General features: G+C 35.4%; 1 protein-coding gene across 1 annotated transcript; it reads left to right on the top strand.

The window, feature by feature from the left end:
- Window positions 1–18,286: 18,286 nt before the first annotated feature.
- LOC148566803 (sodium/hydrogen exchanger 3-like) lies at window positions 18,287–18,851 on the top strand. Its single transcript, XM_088484436.1, has 4 exons — window positions 18,287–18,375; window positions 18,457–18,595; window positions 18,681–18,748; window positions 18,842–18,851. Exons 1-4 carry the CDS (start codon window positions 18,332–18,334, stop codon window positions 18,849–18,851), a joined length of 261 nt encoding a protein of 86 aa, XP_088340562.1. The 5' UTR covers window positions 18,287–18,331.
- The last annotated feature ends 974 nt before the right edge of the window (window positions 18,852–19,825 follow it).

Below are 19,825 nucleotides of genomic sequence, written 5' to 3'. Positions count from 1 at the left end.
AAAATTGAAATTGAAATATACCTATATTATGTATCATATATTACTATCTAATTTAATAATCAAATATGTCACATGACACCCTCTTATTAAAATTGAGCAAAAATATTTTTTTTCAAAATTAATAAACTCCTTTTCTAAATTCTCTCATCTATCTCTCTCCATTTTTCTATTTCTTTCTGCTATTTTTACTCTATATATAATTTATATTTTATATTAGTAATTTGACAAATCAAAATATGGCATCTGATACTGTTTTATTACAATTAAAATAAAAATTTTTTTCTAAAATTAACAAACTCTCACTATCATTCTTCATCTTTATCTTTCTCTCTCTTTTCTCTTAGTCTCTATTTTTTCTATTTTTCTATTCTACAAAAAATAAAATTAATAAAATAATATAATTCAAATAAAAAATATTATTATTATATACATATTTTTTAGTTTTTTATTTAGTTTTAAATTTTTACTGCTTATCTTTCTAATCTATATTTTTATTTCTCTTCTTTCAAATATTTATTACATATAATTTAGAGAGAATATTAATATAATTAAAAGTTATAATCAAGATTTCAATTATTTTAAAAAATTAGTTTTGAGTTAATTTTATAACTATCAGTATAATTTTTTTTATGCTAATATCTAATGATATTTTTATATATATAAAGAGAAAAATACTATTTTTAAATAAGAAGTATAAAATTTAATTATTTCTATTTGTGCAACAGACTTAACACCTAATTAAATGTAAAAGTATACACGTTAAATTGTTTCAAATTTTAGATAATGAATGTTAAAATTAATTATTAATAAAAAATTAGAATTTTTCATATAAAAATAATAACTAATAAAAATCTTATTATTTGATTTTTTATCTATAGATACCTTAATCTTTTTAGCCAATGACTTTTGTCAATCTATAACTTTTTTTTGTAAAAGTAGTTTGATTTTATAACTTTTTTGTGCCTTGCATAATCTATACTGTCAGAACAAAGTGAACCGTAGTTTTAAAAAATGTATATTCCCGTAATGTTATTACGGGTAAAAATACTAGTATTATTTATTTTATTAATTTATATATGATCACCATATTTTATTATGAAATATTTCATGTCAATAAATACTATTTTATAAATTTATATGTACATTTTGACAACTCAGCTGCAACTCCAAGCTCAATTACTCAAACGATACAATTTCAAGTCCAAACAAAAATACTGAAGATAAGCAAGGAGAATCTATCTGAGAAGGAGAAAAATGGACCAGAATCAACTGAAAACATATGAATTAGGCCAAAGAGATTGAGAAGAGCTCATGTATAGTTGAGAGACTATGTTAGGAAGTAACAGAGGGCCGCAGAGAATCATAGCTAGTGAACTGAGGTGTACCAAGTTAGTTAGAAAAGAGTGGGGAGTGACGTGAAGGAGGGTAGAGAAAGAATTAGTTAAGAAATTGTTAGGAGTTTCTCCCTCAACTCGAAAGAGGAGTATCCATTAATTTTCTCAAGTTCAATATAACGTCTCATACAATTTTATTCATACACTATTTTCTATTCTTCTTCTTCTTTTCATATAACATTTGGTGCTTTCATTGAGAATAATTCCACCATAGGAGTCACTGATGAACTCACACGTTCTCAAGCCGAGATCGTAGCCTTACAACGGAGCCATGTGGAGCTGAGTAGTCAGTTCACTGATAGTAACACTCAGTTGTCTGCTATAGAGGAAGCATTGAAGGAGTTCAACGCTAATTTGAAGGGGCTCTGAAAGTGAAGGAGTTGCTAGCTGGCTCACCATGAGAGGGAACTCTAGCTTCGTCACGCTCCCCATCTCAGCCGTTGGTACCGCATTTAAAAGGAATGAAGGTCAAGCTACCATTGTTTGATGGAGAAGGTGTGAAAGAGTGGGCGTTCAAGGTTTCAGAGTACCTTGAATGGTATGAGGTGCCTGATATGCGATGATCACCTTTCATCTGACTAATCTTGCATATAATTGGTACATATAAGGCATTAATAACAATATCCATTACAATTGAAAAACATTTTTGGATGCATTAATCACTAGATTTGGTCAAAATATTTTTTATTATCCAAAAGTTGTACTTAAAGAGCTGAAACAAGTAAATTCTGTTGATGAATATCACAATCAATTTGATAAATTGTCAAATCAAATCACTGATTTAAGTGAAGATTGGTTAATTTCATTGTTCGTTGCAGGATTGCAAGAATATTTGAAATGTGAACTGTTACTGGCGAAGCCTACATCATATGTTGATGCTGTTTTCTTGGCCAAATTATACGAACAGAAGCACCAGGCCTCTACCAAAGCTACTCTCGTAAAAACCCCATAATAGCACACACTACTCTTCCACTACTACACAACCAAACATGCCCAAACAACATATCAGCCCCATTAAACCACCTTTAACACAAGTCATATCGTCTACTCCTACACCTGTAAACACTATACCGTTAAGAATCTCATAACCATAAAGATTAAGCAAAAGAGAGAGAAAAGCTTATGTTACTAATCTGAAGATAAGTGGTCACTAACTCACTGATGTAAATCTACTTGTTACTTGCTAGTTGGTGAAGAAGAGATGCAAGAAATATTAAGAAAATCCGATCTATCCATTATAGAAACTACTGAACCAGAAAAGCCAATTATAGTTCAACCCACCCAGCTAGGGATTAGCTTTAATGTCCTAGTAGGCCAGTATCAACCAACTACTTTTCACTTGAAGGGAACTTATCTGGGACAGTTCTTATTGATGGGCGTAGCACTTACAATATTGTAAAAACAAGTGTGGCTGAGAAATTTTGCTTTCCAATGCGGCAAGTGACACCGCTCTAGGTGTTAGTAGGCAATGGAGAGGTGATTGGTTGTAGGGCACAGTGTGATGAGATTTCCTTAGTCATGCATGGATACCAATTTAATGTAAGTACCTATGTGTTGGATTTGCAAGTTACTGACATTATTCTCGGAGTGCAATTGTTGATGTGTTTAGGCTATGTAACGACTCATTATGGACTTCTAACCATGCAATATGTAGTGAATGATGTTAATATTACCCTTCAGGGTGATTGGCTACTCCAATCTGAAGGGATCAATAATAAAACATTACATAAGCTCGTGGCCAGCAAAGTGGTCACTGAATTCTATCATTTGCGGGTGATTAGTGAGGATAAAGGGGATGCCAAAGAAGCAGTATGATAAACCATTATTTTATGGTTTATATTGTGTTTAATTGTGTGGTTTTATCATGATCCTTACCCACTTATTCATTAAATTAGCATGCATTTAGATTTCCTTCCTGAATTTATTACATGTTTGAAAACTGCTTCCTAGAGACTTTAATTATTTATTTTTAATTCTCCTTTATTCCATTCGATGCCGTGATTTGTGTGTTAAGTGTTTCAGACTTTATAGGGCATGAATGAGTTGGAGATTGGAAAGGAAGCTAGCAAAAATGGAAGGAACACAAGAATTTGAGGAGATAACTAGCGAGAAGTGACGCGGTCGCATGGCTCACGCGACCGCGCGAAGGAGAGCAAATCGCAGCGACGCGGCCGCATGGCTCACGCGGCCGCGCGGATTGGAAAGCCCAAGCGACGCGGTAGCGTGGACGACGCGAACGCGTGGCGAGGAAAAGTGCGAATGACGCGTCCGCATGGATGACGCGATCGCGTGACATGTGCGATCTGCATAATCTGCAGAATTCGTTGGGGGCGATTTTGGACCCTATTTCGGCCCAGTTTTCGGCCCGAAACAGCAGACTAGAGTCAGAGAACATGCAGAAACAAACAACACATTCATTCAGAGACAGTTTTAGATCTAGTTTTTACTCTCTTAGGTTTCTCTCTCTAGGTTTTAGAAATTTAATTTTCAATTGATCTTAGCATTGGAACATTGAGAAAAGTTACTTCCTTATCAAGACTTCGTCATCCTAGTTCGTTTTCTCAACTTGGTTCTATTCTTCCATGTTCCTTGTTTTGTTCAATTTTGCTATTTGAATACTTTTATGATTAATTAATGCAAGGATTATTTCTTTTTAATTCAATTTCAATTCCAATAATCATGTCTTCTTTTAATTTCCTTTCATATGCTATGAATTTATTATTTACAATGCGTGAGTAGTTTCTTTACTTGATGGGGAGTTGATTAAAAAGGAACTCTTGAGTTGGAAGGATTGAAAGAAAATTTGTAATTGGGTTAATTGTTGGATTGTTATCCTGTCACCAACGCCAATCCCTTTGAACTAAGTAGGTTGCAACTTGTGAACAGATCTGGCATTCCAACTTGTTTGACTTTCCCTTACCTAGTAAAGGATAACCAAACAGAACAACCATTAATTATAAATTAATCTTACAATCACTCCATCAATAGTAGAAGTTCCAACCAATCAACTCCCAGTCAAGGCTTTTATCCATATTATTTAAATTTTCTCAATTTATATCCCAATTTACTTAGCTCAACTTCTTGGAACATCTGATTAATAAGATAGCACACTTTTCTGCAACTCGTTGGGAGACGACCTAGGACTTAAAACTCCCAGTAATTTTTAATCTAATTCTCTGTGACATATTTCTAAATTGATAGGCAGATTTTCAGTGAGTTAAGAACTATACTTGCAACGTAACCATTTTAATAATTTTTAATTTACCAGCTTCTGCGTCTCATCACAGTACTAACTGGGAAGGTCCAGCAGCTCTTGGATCAATTTGTGGTCGTGTTTGAGGGGACAACCAAGTTGCCGCCATCCTAAGATATTGACCGTCAAATCACTATCACTCCAGGGAAAAAGCCGGTGAGGATCTGACCCTATAAGTATCCACAGTTTCAGAAGACCAAAATGTCCAGATTGGTGGCAGAAATGTTGGAATGGGGGTGATCTGGGAGAGTCGGAGTGTTTTTTCTAGTCTGGTACTTTTGGATAAAAAGAAAGATGGTAGTTGGTGATTTTGTGTAGATTATCGGGCTTTAAATGCCATCACCATTAAGGATAAATTTTTCATCCCGACTATAAAGGATATCCTAAATGAGTTATTTGGGGCTGCGTATTTTTCCAAGATGGATTTGTGGTCGGGCTACCACCAAATCAGGATAAGCAAGGACACTATCCTTATGTCAGCTTTTTGAACTCACAATGGGAACTATGAATTTGTTGTGATGCCCTTTAGGCTTACTAATGCGGTAATGCCCCTTCAACCTTCCAAGCGATGATGAATCACATTTTTCAGCCCTACTTGAGGAAGTTTATAGCAGTGTTTTTTGATGATATTTTGGTTTATAGTAAATCGTGGGACACTAAAAGAAAATTACATATTCAACCACATTTTGCAAAGTTATATTTGAAAAGAGTAACCTATTCATAGAATAGGAATATGAATAAGCTACGCTTTTCTTCGTATTACCTTTTTATAGGAGAATAGGAAACACAATTGTGGCATCATGATGAATCCATATTTGATGATGATTTTTGCCTTGAAATGAGTGGATTTTATAATATAAACTTGAACTTATTCATTGAAATAGCATTCTTTTGTGAATTCTCCCTTAATTGTGTCTAAGTGTTAAAAACATAATTTTTGTGCTCTAAATTTTACTTTTATTCCATTCGATGTCTTGATATATTTGTTGAGAGATTTTAGGATCAATAAGTAAGGATGGCTTGAAGAAGTGAAAGAAAATCATACAAAGTGGAAGAACTCATGAAGATAAGTGTACCCTATTCTTTTGAATTATGGAAAGCATGCGTGATGAAAAGCGTAGTCTTTGGTTCTCAAGAGCATCACTTGAAAAGCGCACCCTATTATGAACACCAAAAAGTGTAGCTTTTCATACAGAAAATGTAGCCTTTGAGAATAGGTAACGACCGAATATGCATCCCCCACTAAAGTGTCTCCAAAGCCAAAAAAAAGCGTAGCCTTTTCTTAAGACATCATTTTTTTTATTTTCAACTACACTTTTCAAGTATAGCTGAATGGATGATTATCTTGTAGTGGGAGGACCACGTGCAACATCTAACTACTACCCTTTCTACATTGGCCCAGCATGAAATTTTTGCCAAGAAATCTAAATGCTCTTTTGCGCAACCTTAGGTAGATTACTTAGGACATATTTTTTGTGCCCAATGTGTTAAGGTTGACCCTACCAAAATTGAGGCCATCTAAGATTGGCCGAAGCCAACCTCCCTTAAGCAATTGCACAAGTTCCTTTGTTTTACAGATTATTACAAAAAATTTGTGCCTTATTATGCCAAACATGCTGCCCCAATGACAAATTTATTGAAGAATAACTTTCATTGAAAAAAAAAAGGTGGACTTAGCATTTACGAGTCTAAAATCAGCCATGGTCAATACACCAATTTTAGCCTTACCATATTTTTCTCTATCTTTTACAGTGAATACTGACGCATCTAACACCAGTGAAGGGGCAGTTTTATCACAACATGGACATTTTATCGCATATTTCAGCAAGAAACTCAGTCCCTGACTTCGGGTCACCTCTGCTTATGTGCGAGAACTATATGCCATTAGAAAGAGGTTTTTAATTAAGATAGACCATCAGGGGATAAAAGAACTGATGGCACAGGTTGTGCTGACACCAGAACAACAATATTACTTATCTAAATTGCTAAGATACGAGTTTGAGATTAAGTACCGACTTGGGAGGTTGAATCAGGTGGCGGATGCACTTTCCAGGCTCCTAGAAACAGAGACGAAGGTAGAGCTTTGCACCTGTCAGTTATCTAGTATTCAATTTGGTCCATCTTGCAGGAGGCTGTGGAGTGTGGCCCTTCTACCAAGGACCTGCTGGACGAGTATGATTGGAAAAAGTTAGAGCTGATTATGTGATGCGAGAGAGATTTTTGCTTTATCAGGAACAACTTTTCATACCTGATTTTAAAGGCCTGAGGGAATTGTTACTCGTTGAGTTCTACTTCATCCCAAAAGCAGGACATGAGGGAGTGTTAAAGATGTATAAGCTATTGGGTGAGATTTTTTTTGGTCCGGTATGAGGGCTAATGTACAGTGCTTCATAGATAGGTGCCCTGATTGTCAACTGACCAAATATGTTCCAACAAAATTCCAGGGTCTCTTGTAGCCACTGCCAACCCCAGCAAGATCGTGGATAGATATCACAATGGATTTCATTTTGCAACTACTCAAAACTACCGGATTCACAGCTATCTAGCAAGACGGGACATTTTGGACATTTTGTGGCTCTCAAACCCGATTTTATTACAAAAGACATTGTCCAAGCCCTCATCAGTTCAATGGTGAAACTTCATGGATTTTTAACAACCATTGTTAGTGACCGAGATCCCCTGTTCTTGAGTCGGTTCTAGAAAAATCTCTTGAGCTTTAATGGCACCTGCCTATACTACAGCATGTCTTACCATCTACAATATAATGGTCAAACGGAAGTCATTAACTGCTCACTCGAGCAGTACCTTTGGGTTTCACCCACTCCTACCTGAAGCTCTAGAGCTCATACCTTCTTTGGACAGAATTTTTCTACAATGGTACCTACCCACTAGGTGTTGGAAATGTCTCCTCATGAAGTCTTCTTTGGCTACCCGACGAGAATGCTGCCAGGATACATGCCAGGGGCATCGAAAGTCAAAGAAGTGGATGATTTTATGAAAGCCAGGAACGTGTTGAATTGTGAACTGAATTTCTTCCTCCAGCAGGCCTAAGAGAAAATGCGCTACCAAGCGAACCAGTACCAGAGACAAAAGAAATTTGCAGTGGGAGACTAGGTTTTACTCCGGTTGAAGCCGTTTCGGCAACACTCCCTCACTGTGAGCAATCATCACAAACTCAGTAAGAGGTTTTATGGTCCCATTCAAATAAGAACGGGTGGGACAAGTGGCTTACCTTTTGAATCTTTTGGCATCATGTGCTCTTCACCCTATGTTTCATGTTTTGGTCCTGAAGGAATATAAAAGGCCGCTGCCTTTAGGAGTTGCCGCTGCCTCCAAATTACCTTCCTCATTGCAGTCGCGCCCCACAACAGTGTTGGCAAAACGCACTATGATAACTCCTAATGGAACACGGGTTGATGTTCTTATTGATTGGGAAGGGGTTTCACGTGAAGAAGCCAGTTGGGTCCCTCTATTTGAGATTTGTTCCTTGTTTTCTGAGTTGGACCTTGAGGACAAGGTCTTAGTAGAGGTGGGGATAGCTGATAGCTCAGCTGCAACTCCAAGCCTAAATGATACAATTCAAATTCCAAACAAAAATGCTGAAGATGGCAAAGGAGAGTCTGAGAAAGAGAAAGATGGGCCAAAATTAGCTAAGGACATAGGAATTAGGCTAAAGAGATTGAAAAGAGCTCATATATAGTTGAGAGACTATGTTAGGAAGTAATAGAGGACTACAAGAAATCATAGCTAGTGAGTTGAGGTGTACCAAATTAGTTAAAAAAATGGAGAGTTATGTGAGAGAGGATAGAAAAAAAATTAGTTAATAAATTATTAGAAGTTTTTCTCTCAACTTAAAGGAGGAGTATCTGTAAACCCCATTAAAATCGGTAACTAATTAGTCAATAAATTGAATTTTAATTAGGAGAATTAAAAATGCAAAACTAATATCAAAATAGGATAGAGTTCGTGAAAACGAGAATTTTGATACCAATTTCGAAAAATTTGGCCCAAAGTTAGACCGAATTGGCCGAACCGGTTGAACCGGGGCCCAAACTGGGCCCGGGGGTCCAACCGGACCCATAACTTAAAGGAGGCAGCAGCTACTTCTTCCCCCATTTCATGCAACGATACCAAACAGATTGGGGGAGGGAAGAAGAGCTCTCAAACCCTCATCAACCTTTGATCCACCATAACTTCTCCGTTTGAGCTCCGATCGCTGCACCGTTCACGGCCACGCATCCAGCGCGTCGAGTTCTACATTTCTATCGGATCAATTTCACCGGTAAGCTCCATTTTTGTTTCATAATCTCCATCCCCTTTCTATTCTTGAAATTAAAACCCTATAGTGAGATTTTGCCAATTTTGATGTTCTAGGTTCGATTTAGCTTGTGGAGCTTCCTGGGTTTGAGTTGCTACATGTGTGGGAGCGGTAAGGTTACCCAAATCTTAAATTTAATTTTTAATCCATTAGGTAAAATATGAATCGGTAATATATGTGTGTATTAGGTACAAATTAAGTCCATATATATGCATTGGAAGCGAAAAGTGAGTGTTTGAAGGCTTATGGGTGATTGAAGCTTAGTTTGTGGCTGGTTTCTTTGAGTGTTTGGGGCTGTGTTCTTGCTTGTGAGGCTGTATTGGATTGAATAAAGTGATCGGCCAAGGTATGGTTTAGGTTTCGTGCGTTTAACATTTAAGGTGTTGTGAAAACTTAGGCTAGAAGAACCATAGGTTAAGTTGAATTGGTTAATTGCATTAAGTGATTAGTCTTGTGAAGTTGTTGAATAAATTATGGATGAACATGTGTTGGAATTTATGAGGTGTTAAAGTTGTTGAATGTGTGATCTTGAAATTGAGCTAGTGTTAGAAATTATGAGCATGAATTGTTGGTATTGAATTTGTGTTCTTGAAACCATTAATGAAGGGTTGATATATGTTAATGGAATTTAATTGACATATGTTGATAAAGGGTTGATACATGTGATGAAGGGTTAGTATATGTGAAGAGTTAATATATGTAAATGAGGGGTTGTTTATATATGTGATGCATGTTGATATGTATTGGTGGTTAAGGCTTGTTGGAATAGTGAAAGGTAAATTGGAAGTGGTTGTTAATGAAATAGGCTTGGTGTGTTAGTAATGTGCATGTCTTGATGGTAAGGAACTTGAAATTGGTGAAAATGAGGTTTGGAAGCAAATTGGTAAAAAGTGAATTTTGGTGAAATTTGGAAGTCCATAACTTACTCCTCAAATTTTGGATGGAATTGTGGTTTGTTTCAAATGAAAGATGGTTCTGTAAGCTTTTAAACGATATCAATTTTGTGAAAAACGGAATTTTTTGGAGAAAGTTATGGACGGCGGAAATTTGGTATATAAAACTGTGATGCAGGTGCTAAAATCTGGTTTGTAGCAGCTTCCTGGTATTCTGCCAATTTTGGAAAAATGCCCATCCACACGTACGCGTGGCGTGGCATTTTAACGATGCATGCGCGAGAAGCCATGCGTGTGCGTGAGAAGCTAATGTGCATGATCACGCGTACGCATGACTCACGCGTACGCGTGATTTGCTATTCGTTCCACGCGTACACATGGCCTCTGTTTGCTGCAAACTGGATTTTGGCTGTTTAAACCAGATTTTCACTCCTAAACCTCGATTTTCCTTCACTTTTAGACTTAGGATATAGTACTGAGTCCAGTAGATAATTGAAGCTAGGAAAATAAGATAACTTGGGGGTAAAGTAAGGGGTAAATGACGACTTGTGTGAAGAAGATGAGAATATTAAAGAAGTTTGACGCCAAGACTTGATAAATGATTATATATTGATTATGAAAATGAAATGGCTTATGAATGATGATATCTGAGATATGAGTTTCCCTGGGTAAGAACCGTGGCTTGCCACCACGTGTTCCAAGTCGAAACTCGATACTCTATTGACCCTACGTCGTAAGGGTGACCGGACACGTATAAATTCCCGGGTATGGATAGCCCCCATTGAGTGATTGAATGATAATTGATTATGAAATCTATGCATAGACTCATGGGATGCGCGACGGGGGACAGTCTAAGGTTTTCAGACTTGTCGGGTTGGCTAGATAACCAACAGATGAGCCTTATCAGCCATAGGACAGGCATGCATCATATACATTTGTGTGTTTTGATTGCTATGCATTTCTTGGGTTTGCCAAATTGAATATATACCTCCTGCTATCTGTTATACTTGCTACTTGCACTATCTGCTTATTACTTGTGCGTGAACTTGTTTGGTTGCTTGTTTCTGCTGAATTATGGATGACAGATGAATGGAGGAAAGGGTGAAATGGTTTGATGTCATGTTAGGTTTAAAATTGGGTGAGTTTAAGAAAGTCTAGATTACCTACCCCTATTTATGGCTTCTGTTTAGTAATTAAGTTTTACAATTGTACGACGGAGTTCTAGGATTGCCTCTGGCATTTCCAAGACCTTATTTATTACACGCGTGGCACTTTTACCATGCTGAAAACCTCCGGTTCTCATCCCATGATGTGTTGTTGTTTTTAGATGCAGGTCGAGAGGCTCCTCGCTAGGCGTCTGGATCTTGAAGCTGAGTAGTCCCTGGGTTATTTTGGGCTTATGATTGTATATATATATGTACCTATGTACTTAGCTTGCTCTTCAAGAAACTTGTTTATTTTGTTCCTCATAGAGGTTAAGGGAGAGCTAGGACCTTATCTTGAGTTTTGAGTATTTTGTGATATCTGTATATGTATGTATATATATATATATATATTCTCCGGCCAGCTTTGGCTTCGCAGGATGAGTCAGGGGCTAGTTATGCTGTTTCTTGGCTTTCCTCTTCCCTTTTGTTTATCTTTATCAATACCTTTTAGGTTTCTTAGCACGCAAGTAATTCTGTTCCTCGAGCGTTGCACTTTTCATATTGCAATTTTGTTTTACCCGTTTTACACCGAGCTCATCAAGGCCTGCCACATCTACGGTTGTGGCGTTTCAACTGAATGGTTCTTTGTTGTGTTTGGAGCTTTTGGAATTAGAAAACAGTGATAAAAATGGTGGTTTGTCGAAGAACAAGGGGCTTGGTAGTGACAGAAAGTATGGGAAGATTATCAGGAAGGTATTGGGGAAGTTTAGGAAGTTTTATGCTTTGAAGAAGGATCGTAGTAGAAGAGTCGACATGTCAAAGTGATTCCTTCAAGGTAAAATTCCAATACATGATATATGATATGATGTTCTACTCTTCTAGCATGATAAATACAATTTTCAATATTGATTTTTAGCGAATATTGAGGCTTAAGATTGGCAAAATTAGTTAAACCTAACAATGATATATAGTTTCCATGTCTTCATTTTCAATTGCTTTCTGTTGATGAAAGATTGATGAAAATCATACAAGAAACTAAATTATTTTGTTTTTGAAAGATAATGTTAAACCCCCTTAACTAACACATAACAACTTAATTGGTGTTATTTGATGCAATGGAAAAAAAAAGGAATCAAGTTGAAAAATGCAATAATTTCTAATTTTGATTTATTTATTTGTCTTGCTTGATTTATATTATGATGCAGAAGCATAGCGATAGTGAGACACTTGATGCGGTAGAGTGGCACTCTTAGGTTTTTTTAGGTCCATGACAGGAGTTTCTATAGTTAACTATGGTGAAATCATGTACTCCACGTCATCTCCTTCCCTTTAAATTGACCTCAACTGAAGCTTCATTTCTACTCTCTTATAATTGAACAAGCTTTTAATTTCTTCTTGTTTTCTCTAATTCCATCTGTGAATTGAACAAGCATATTTGGAAAATATAATACAGGCTTTCTGAGAAGAACCATGTATAAACTAAAATAATAAGTGTTCTACATCAAACATTATTCAGCTAATGACTACTTATTTTTGCCAAGAGTAGGCATGTTGAAAATAGGGGGACAAAATATTCAGGTTCATAACAGTTACAACTTACAAGAGTAATCAACCTCGTGAAAAGCTCTTAATTTGAAGACTCATGAGTTAAAGGTCCAATTGAAGGACCTTAGAAACTTGAGGTTGGTATCTATCTGTTGTCCCTGCAGGATACAGTTCTATACAAAGGCGATGCATCCTTCCATTTAGTAGTTGGTGTACAGATTATAGATGATTGTATATAAATATATTTACAAGTAAAGTCTATCATAGTCCCCTGTTATGAACCGGAAGCACCCTTGCCGGTTTGCGTGTCAGTAGTAGTATTCACTTTTCTCTTCCACCCTAATCCCTTTTCCCACCTTCATTCCTTAACTTAATTTCTTAATCTGCAGGCACTAGGTAATAGACCATATTGGCATTACCTCCTTCAAATAGTGATGGTAAGAACTTGCTTAATAGTGATAAACCCAATCTGCTAAGAGCGCAAATCAATGGATTGTGACAATGGAGGTATTATACATTTTTATAACCATTTCGTGCTTGGAACTTGTTCAGTACTTGTTTCATCATGTGATTGTTTAGGGAACAGCACAAGAAGCTCGATTTCCTTGAGATGGAACTTGCTGCTGCTAAGCAAGAGGGTTTTGTTTCGAAGCAATTGCTTGAGACCAATGGGACTTACTCTGAGGGAAGGCCTTTGGTCATGATAGGTATACTCACAATATTTGGCCGCCAGAAGAATAGGGACGCCATTCGCAATGCCTGGATGGGAAGTGATAATTATGTTTTGTTCTTTCTCTTGCTAAATTAGAAGTCACTGATATTGTAAATTACTTGCCATGATTAATATTGCACGGTTTGCTCACTGAGATTGTGGATTAGAGGTGGTTTTAACATTAAGAGTTCTTTCTTTGCAGGTGCAGCTTTGAAGAAACTGGAGGATGGAAAGGGCATTGTTGCACGATTGGTTATTGGAAGAAGGTTTAAATTCTTACTTTTAATTTTTCTGGGATGATGTTGATGATCGTTTTTGTTATTTATTTATCTTTTCAGGTACTAATATTCAAACTAATGAGGAAGTTGCAATTAAGTTTGTAAGTTATGCTTACCAATTGGTTTATATATATATTGAATGAATTTGAGTACCTTTTTTTTGTTATTGTTGTTTGTTTATTGGTCAGCTTTGTATTGTCAATTGACAATTTTTGAGCCATAAAAAATATAAAACTAGTTTTGGGAGAGACATGATTTCATGTGAAGTCAGTTTCTTGCTGCTATGTATTGGGGAGTTTGTGAAATTTGGGTTTGGGACTAATTTGCTCTTGCTACCCTGCATTTTTAATGTCAATCATGAGGGAACTTTTGTGCAACTGTAACGTGCCTGCTAGGTCACAGGTTTGAATCCTAAAAATAACCTTTTTGCTTGTGGAGGTATGTCTTCATATATCTACTAGCTGCAAACCCAGCAGTTGGGAGCCTTATGCATTGGATCCAACCTTTTTTCTTGAAGTCATCGTCTGTGAGCCTATGCTGAGATTTCATTTATACAACATTTTAAACATCATCACAAGGTACCTATCTTTAATGTTTAGCTGTCTTGTGCCTTTTGTTTTATTTATACAACATTTTAAACCTATTTGACATCCATGTTTAGGAAAACACAAGTTCAGAAAAATAGCAGTTGCACTTGGAGTCAGTCTTAATTGTGCTTCTCTCATGGTTTTGCTCTTTGGGATCTTTTGGTATAGACATAAACGACAGCACCAGGCCATCCTATTTATTGGTGGTAGGTAGCACAAAATAACAGTTCTTAGACTATGTATGGAGGAATAGTTAATTATGATTTTTGCTCTACTGTAGAATATAAAGAAGAGGGAATTGTCAGCTTGAAAAATCTCAAGACTTTCACGTTCAGAGAGCTCCAACAGGCAACAAATAGTTTCAATTCTAAGAACATACTTGGGGCTGGAGGTTTTGGCAATGTTTATAGGGGAAAACTTGGTGACGGCTCTATGGTGGCAGTGAAAAGACTGAAGGATGTTAATGAAAGTTCTGGTGAATCAGTTTCGAACAGAATTGGAGATTATCAGTTTGGCAGTTCATCGCAATTTACTTCGCTTAATTGGATATTGTGCTACTCCTAATGAAAAGCTTCTGGTTTATCCTTATATGTCTAATGACAGTGTGGCATCCAGGCTTAGAGGTAGGTTTATCTCACTACCCCATAAAGCATGTGATCACATAGTGTTTGTTACTATATATTTTAGTAGAACTTAGTTATGTGGTCTTCGTTTTGCATTTAAATCTTGTTATGGTCTTTGATCTGCACCTATCATGTTTTGAATTTTAATTTTAGGACTTAATTATTTTTTCAAATTTGACTCTTTTTCTCTTGTATTCTGAAAAATAATTTTGGATGTCAGGCACCTACACATAATTTGTCTCTAGTTATCAATATCTTGTGTATCCAATAATATTTAAAATACTTGAAAGACCATCATGATTTCAAATATAAGCTTAAAATGTTCTGTATCAATTTATTGGGAACTTTCTGTCCCCTTGATAAGATCTAAAATTAGACAATCTTGAGTAAGAAAATAATGTTAGGATAAAAGTGAGAGCAAAGAAGCTGAACTAGATGGGAAGATTTGTATAGAGTCTTGGGTGGTATCAGGATGTGATTCAGTAGTTTCTATTAAGGCATTTCCTCCTTTTCTTCTCTGTTCTGTAATATGCAATACTCGTCTCTCACTCGGACTACGCTTGGCACTGTTGACATGTTTATGTTGAATATATATGAGTGCTGCCGATATGTTTTTCTTGGTCTTTTATGTTTGTTACTTGTTGCTCTATGCCCTTCTAAATCAGAAAAATGTCAACACAAGACATCCTCAGTTGCTGTATGAGTCCAAGTTGTACAGGATTCTCCAGGGAGGAAGTAAGAACTGCTGTCTTACATCTTTATTTCATTAGTGCATTTTTTTGGACCGCTCTCTTTTAATCTGTAGAACATATTTGCTATATAAGTTCATAAATTTAATATTGTCACATTAAACTTCAACTTCAAACATAATCTCCTCAATTTTCCTTGCTCCATTAGTTGGTTGCTTTCTGTTATAACTTCTAAGCCTTGGTTTTGTGCTATCTGGTTCATGGTTCAAGTTTTCGAGATAGAAGATATGAATATAAAGGCCTTAATAAGGTTTGGAAGGGAAAACTGTCAGAAGTCAAGGCCAGTGAAAATCCTATGTAGATCCAAGAAGCACAAGTATGGATTATATTTATAGGCTTGTTCATGGTCAGATTACTATGGTCAATACATTTTTATGTTGGGTTTCATTTTGTTTGATTATTTTGTGATCCAGGACATGATTGTATTTATGATTCATTGCAACTTGCTCACAAGTGTACACTTAAGAGAAATTTGTATATCAATATTTTGAGTTTAATGAAATATCTCATTTTGTAATAATTAATTTTAGTATATTTATATTATGCATAATAATAATAATAATAATAATTGGTGGCACAAATAATTGAGATTCTAGAAAAAAAAGTAGTTCGTTATTTCTAAGAAAATGAGTATAATATAACTAAAAAAAATCTTAAGATTTTAGCGGCAATAGTAATGGTAACTAAAAGTAAATAACATTACAATTTTAGAATTATTTTTAGTGGTCATATAAATTGTCGGTAAAATAAATTTTGGCGGCAATAGTAATGGCCGCTAAAAGTAAATAACATTGTAATTTTGGAATTACTTTTGGTGGCCATATAAATTGCCAAAAAAATGACCGCTAATAGTTATATACTTTTTGCGGCCATTAAAAATATCTTTACCGACAAATGTTATAATTGCTACTAAAACCTTTTAGCGGCGAAGCATAAAACGGCTAATGTCTAATTGCCGGTAAATGTATTAGCGGCTATTTTTATTGCCGCTAAAAGCAAAATAAATGGCCGCTAAAAATAATTTTTTTGTAGTGCTAGTATATTATCTCTTTCACTATTATATGTATATTTTAACTGAGAAGAGGTCCGTAACATCATACTACTTCTGTTCTACGACTTAAGCGTTATACTACTTCTGTTCTACGACTTAAGCGTAAAACTCTGTGTAATAAAGTGTTATAATATCCATTAATTTTCTCAAATTCAATATACCGTCTTATATAACTTCATTCGTATATACAATCTTGTATTCTTTTTCTTCTTCTATTTTCCTCCTAATTGTTACAGATCTAGATCCACTTACAAATCTAACACATTCGTTTGGGAGAAATAAATTTTGGAATAGTTGAGAAATGTCATATATTAAAATAAACAAGAAACACTGCCCCTTTTCAATATCTACTTATAATTTAACCAATACTTGTATATTATTTGAGACACCAAGACAACGAAAACTTTGGCATGTCGTTCTCTGAAGCATCTTTAATTTTTAATTAATCATAATTGAAGATTTATAACTAGGTTTGATGTGGAATAATCAATTAAAATTAGTCAGGTGGTCAATTTATTTATTTTTTTATTATGTAATAGAGAATATTCTTAAAACTATTTACAACACTACCATATTTTTTATCTATTGCAACATATTTTCAAGACAACATTTTAAAAGAGTTGTCTAAAATAAAAATAGACAACACTTTATACTAATTGCTAATAAATAGAGTTATTACAACATATTTTTAATCAACATATTATAAGTGATGTCTTAAATAAATTAAAAGACACTTAACAAGTGTTGCTCTATCAAATATATAAAACAATTATTATAAAGTCAATATGTTACATTTTATAAGTGTTGTCTTTAAATTTATTTTAAATTTCGTCTCCTAAGTGTTGCCTAAAATTTTTAATACCTTTCTCGAAAATAAATCTTATAATTGGTACATTATTTAGCTTTGCTTCCCAGTTTCCAGTTTTCCACCGATTTTGAAATAAAACGAATCCAACTTATCAGGAAATAATAGAAGTATTTCTCAAACGAGAACGAGCAAGGAAAGGGACTAAGTCTATGGTTCTACATTGTGCTGAAAAAAGTGAGCACGGCGATGGGGAGGGATACGGAGAATGACGAAGAGAACGAGAGAAAGGGAGATCCGCCATCGAAGGAGGAAGAAGAGAAAGATGGAGAAGGCGACAATGGAGAGAGAAGTCGCCACCGTCGCTTCCTGCACCTCTAGAGCTATCTCTGCCTTGCACTGCTGTTGCCGTTTCTATCTTGCGCTGCCGGATCCGCTACTACTGTAATCCCTCTTCTCTGCCTTGCACAGCCTGAGCCGTCTCTGTTTGTCGTCGCTGCTCGATGGTCGTCGTCGGCTCGTCAATGCCTCATGTCCTCGCTGCTCTGCCTGAGCCGTCTCTGCTGTAATCCTCACTGCTCGCTGCAATCATGTCTCAGGTTAGGGTTTTTTCTCCTCCGTAATCTTAGGAAGCTAATTATATTCTCAGATTGGGGAAATTGAGGAATGTTTTTATGTCTAATCATGTCTCAGGTTAGGGTTGCTCTTATGATACTGATGGCTTACCTTTCATACATGCTTGTTGAGGTGAGAATCTCCTTTTAATTTTAATGGAGGTATTTTTCCATGTCTATTCATTACATGATGCAATTAATTCCAATACTAATAATTTTATTTTCAAGAGTCACAACCAAGTACGTCAAAAATTTCAACATGTTTGATTTATTATGAGATTGCTGATCTGAATTAACCTATTGCGGGCATGTTTTTGCAACATTGTCATTCATTGCTGAGATATTTATATTCCTTTATGTTGGGATGGATGCACTGGACATAGAGAAGTGGCGATTCATAAGCCAAAGGTAATACTAACATTTCTAGATTAATAAACTTTGTAAAACATGAAAATTTTAATTAACATTTTTGGTCTCTTGATTCATTAGTCCTGGAAAATCAGTTGGGATCAGTTCAGTGCTTCTAGGACTTATCCTAGTTGGAAGAGCAGCATTTGTTTTCCCTCTTTCATTCTTATCCAATTTGCTCCAGAAATCCCCACATGTGAAAATTGACATGAAGCAACAAGTATGTGTTTTCTTTCCCTGTTTCAATTTCTTTTCAGAGCCTTCCTTGGTACATGACTCCTGTCTCCTATGATCTTGTTTCACAGGTCACAATCTGGTGGTCTGGTCTCATGCGAGGTGCTGTTTCTATAGCACTTGCTTACAACCAGGTGAAGTAATCAAACTTCATGGCTAGCTGTCAATACTAACTAAATCTATGTCTGGTTTAGCAATAAACTGAATCCTAAATCTGTGTCTTGTTTCACAGGTACCTATGATTCTGCCTATTTTTTTTTCTTTTCCATTTTCGTGCCTTGAATCCTAATTTTAATAATATTGTTGCTATTGTAGCATTTTTGGTAATAATGTTGATGTTTCAAGCTTCTCTAGTTTCTGCTCACCATTCATCTCTTACCAAAAGAAGAGTGGCAGGAGTTGATTCAGGTTCCTCTCTTATTTAATCTTATGAGATGTTAAGATATATTCAGCTAGATCTAAATTTACAAATTAATTTAATTGGTTTGTCACATTTCTCTGGAGTTGTTAAGATATAAATAAATATATTTATAATTTTTTATTATTAAAAAAGTTATTGTGAAATTTGATATATTTCATTTCTACTTCTGATTGTTTGGTGAACAAATCTCACCGATTAATATGTTCGCCATTGCGTCAAAGTTAGTTTTCTATCTTCAGTGTTTTAATCTTACTTACATAAAAGTAATTAACCTGTGGCATTAAAATTACAAAAAGATTATTGTAGATATAAATAAATATATTCAGTTGTTATTGATTTGGTATGCCAGTTCAATTTCTTAGTGTAGCTATGTTGCTTGCTTGTTTCTACTTTTGAAAATTTTGTTATTGATTTGGCCTTCACTAGACTTTTGCAGAAACTATTTTTGTGTGTCATTATCTCAATTGCTATATCACTTTGTCTCCATCTCTATGATCTCTCTTTACACAATCCAAGCACTTTCCATAGGATAAGAATTTGAGTTACTTGAGAATTTGATCTATTGCCTTAGTTTTTTATTTAAAAAGATGACTCTACTTAGTTGTAGTTTTGAATGATAAGAATACATGAAGCTTATGGTTGATTATTGTAGCTGAATTTAAAATAAGTTGCACAAAAATTATATATGAAACACCCCCTTATATATGAATGAGTCTGAGTATTATTACCTGGCTATCTTGATGTGTATGTGTGTGTATGTGATTCATAAAAGAGTGATAATGTTGCGTGAACAAA

This window comes from Arachis ipaensis, chromosome B4, assembly GCF_059453495.1.
Source record: "Arachis ipaensis isolate K30076 ecotype BB chromosome B4, ASM5945349v1, whole genome shotgun sequence".
Classification (NCBI taxonomy): Eukaryota; Viridiplantae; Streptophyta; class Magnoliopsida; order Fabales; family Fabaceae; genus Arachis; species Arachis ipaensis.
Note: the sequence above shows the minus strand (reverse complement) of the source record. Positions and strands in the feature narration are given on the sequence as shown.

What these genes read in the sequence shown, in the direction of transcription:
- LOC148566803 (XM_088484436.1), top strand. Translation starts at nt 18,332, where the DNA reads ATGGATGCACTGGACATAGAGAAGTGGCGATTCATAAGCCAAAG. An exon ending in TGGCGATTCATAAGCCAAAG is followed by an intron (nt 18,376 to 18,456) that starts GTAATACTAACA and finishes TTGATTCATTAG; the next exon opens with TCCTGGAAAATCAGTTGGGA. An exon ending in AAATTGACATGAAGCAACAA is followed by an intron (nt 18,596 to 18,680) that starts GTATGTGTTTTC and finishes CTTGTTTCACAG; the next exon opens with GTCACAATCTGGTGGTCTGG.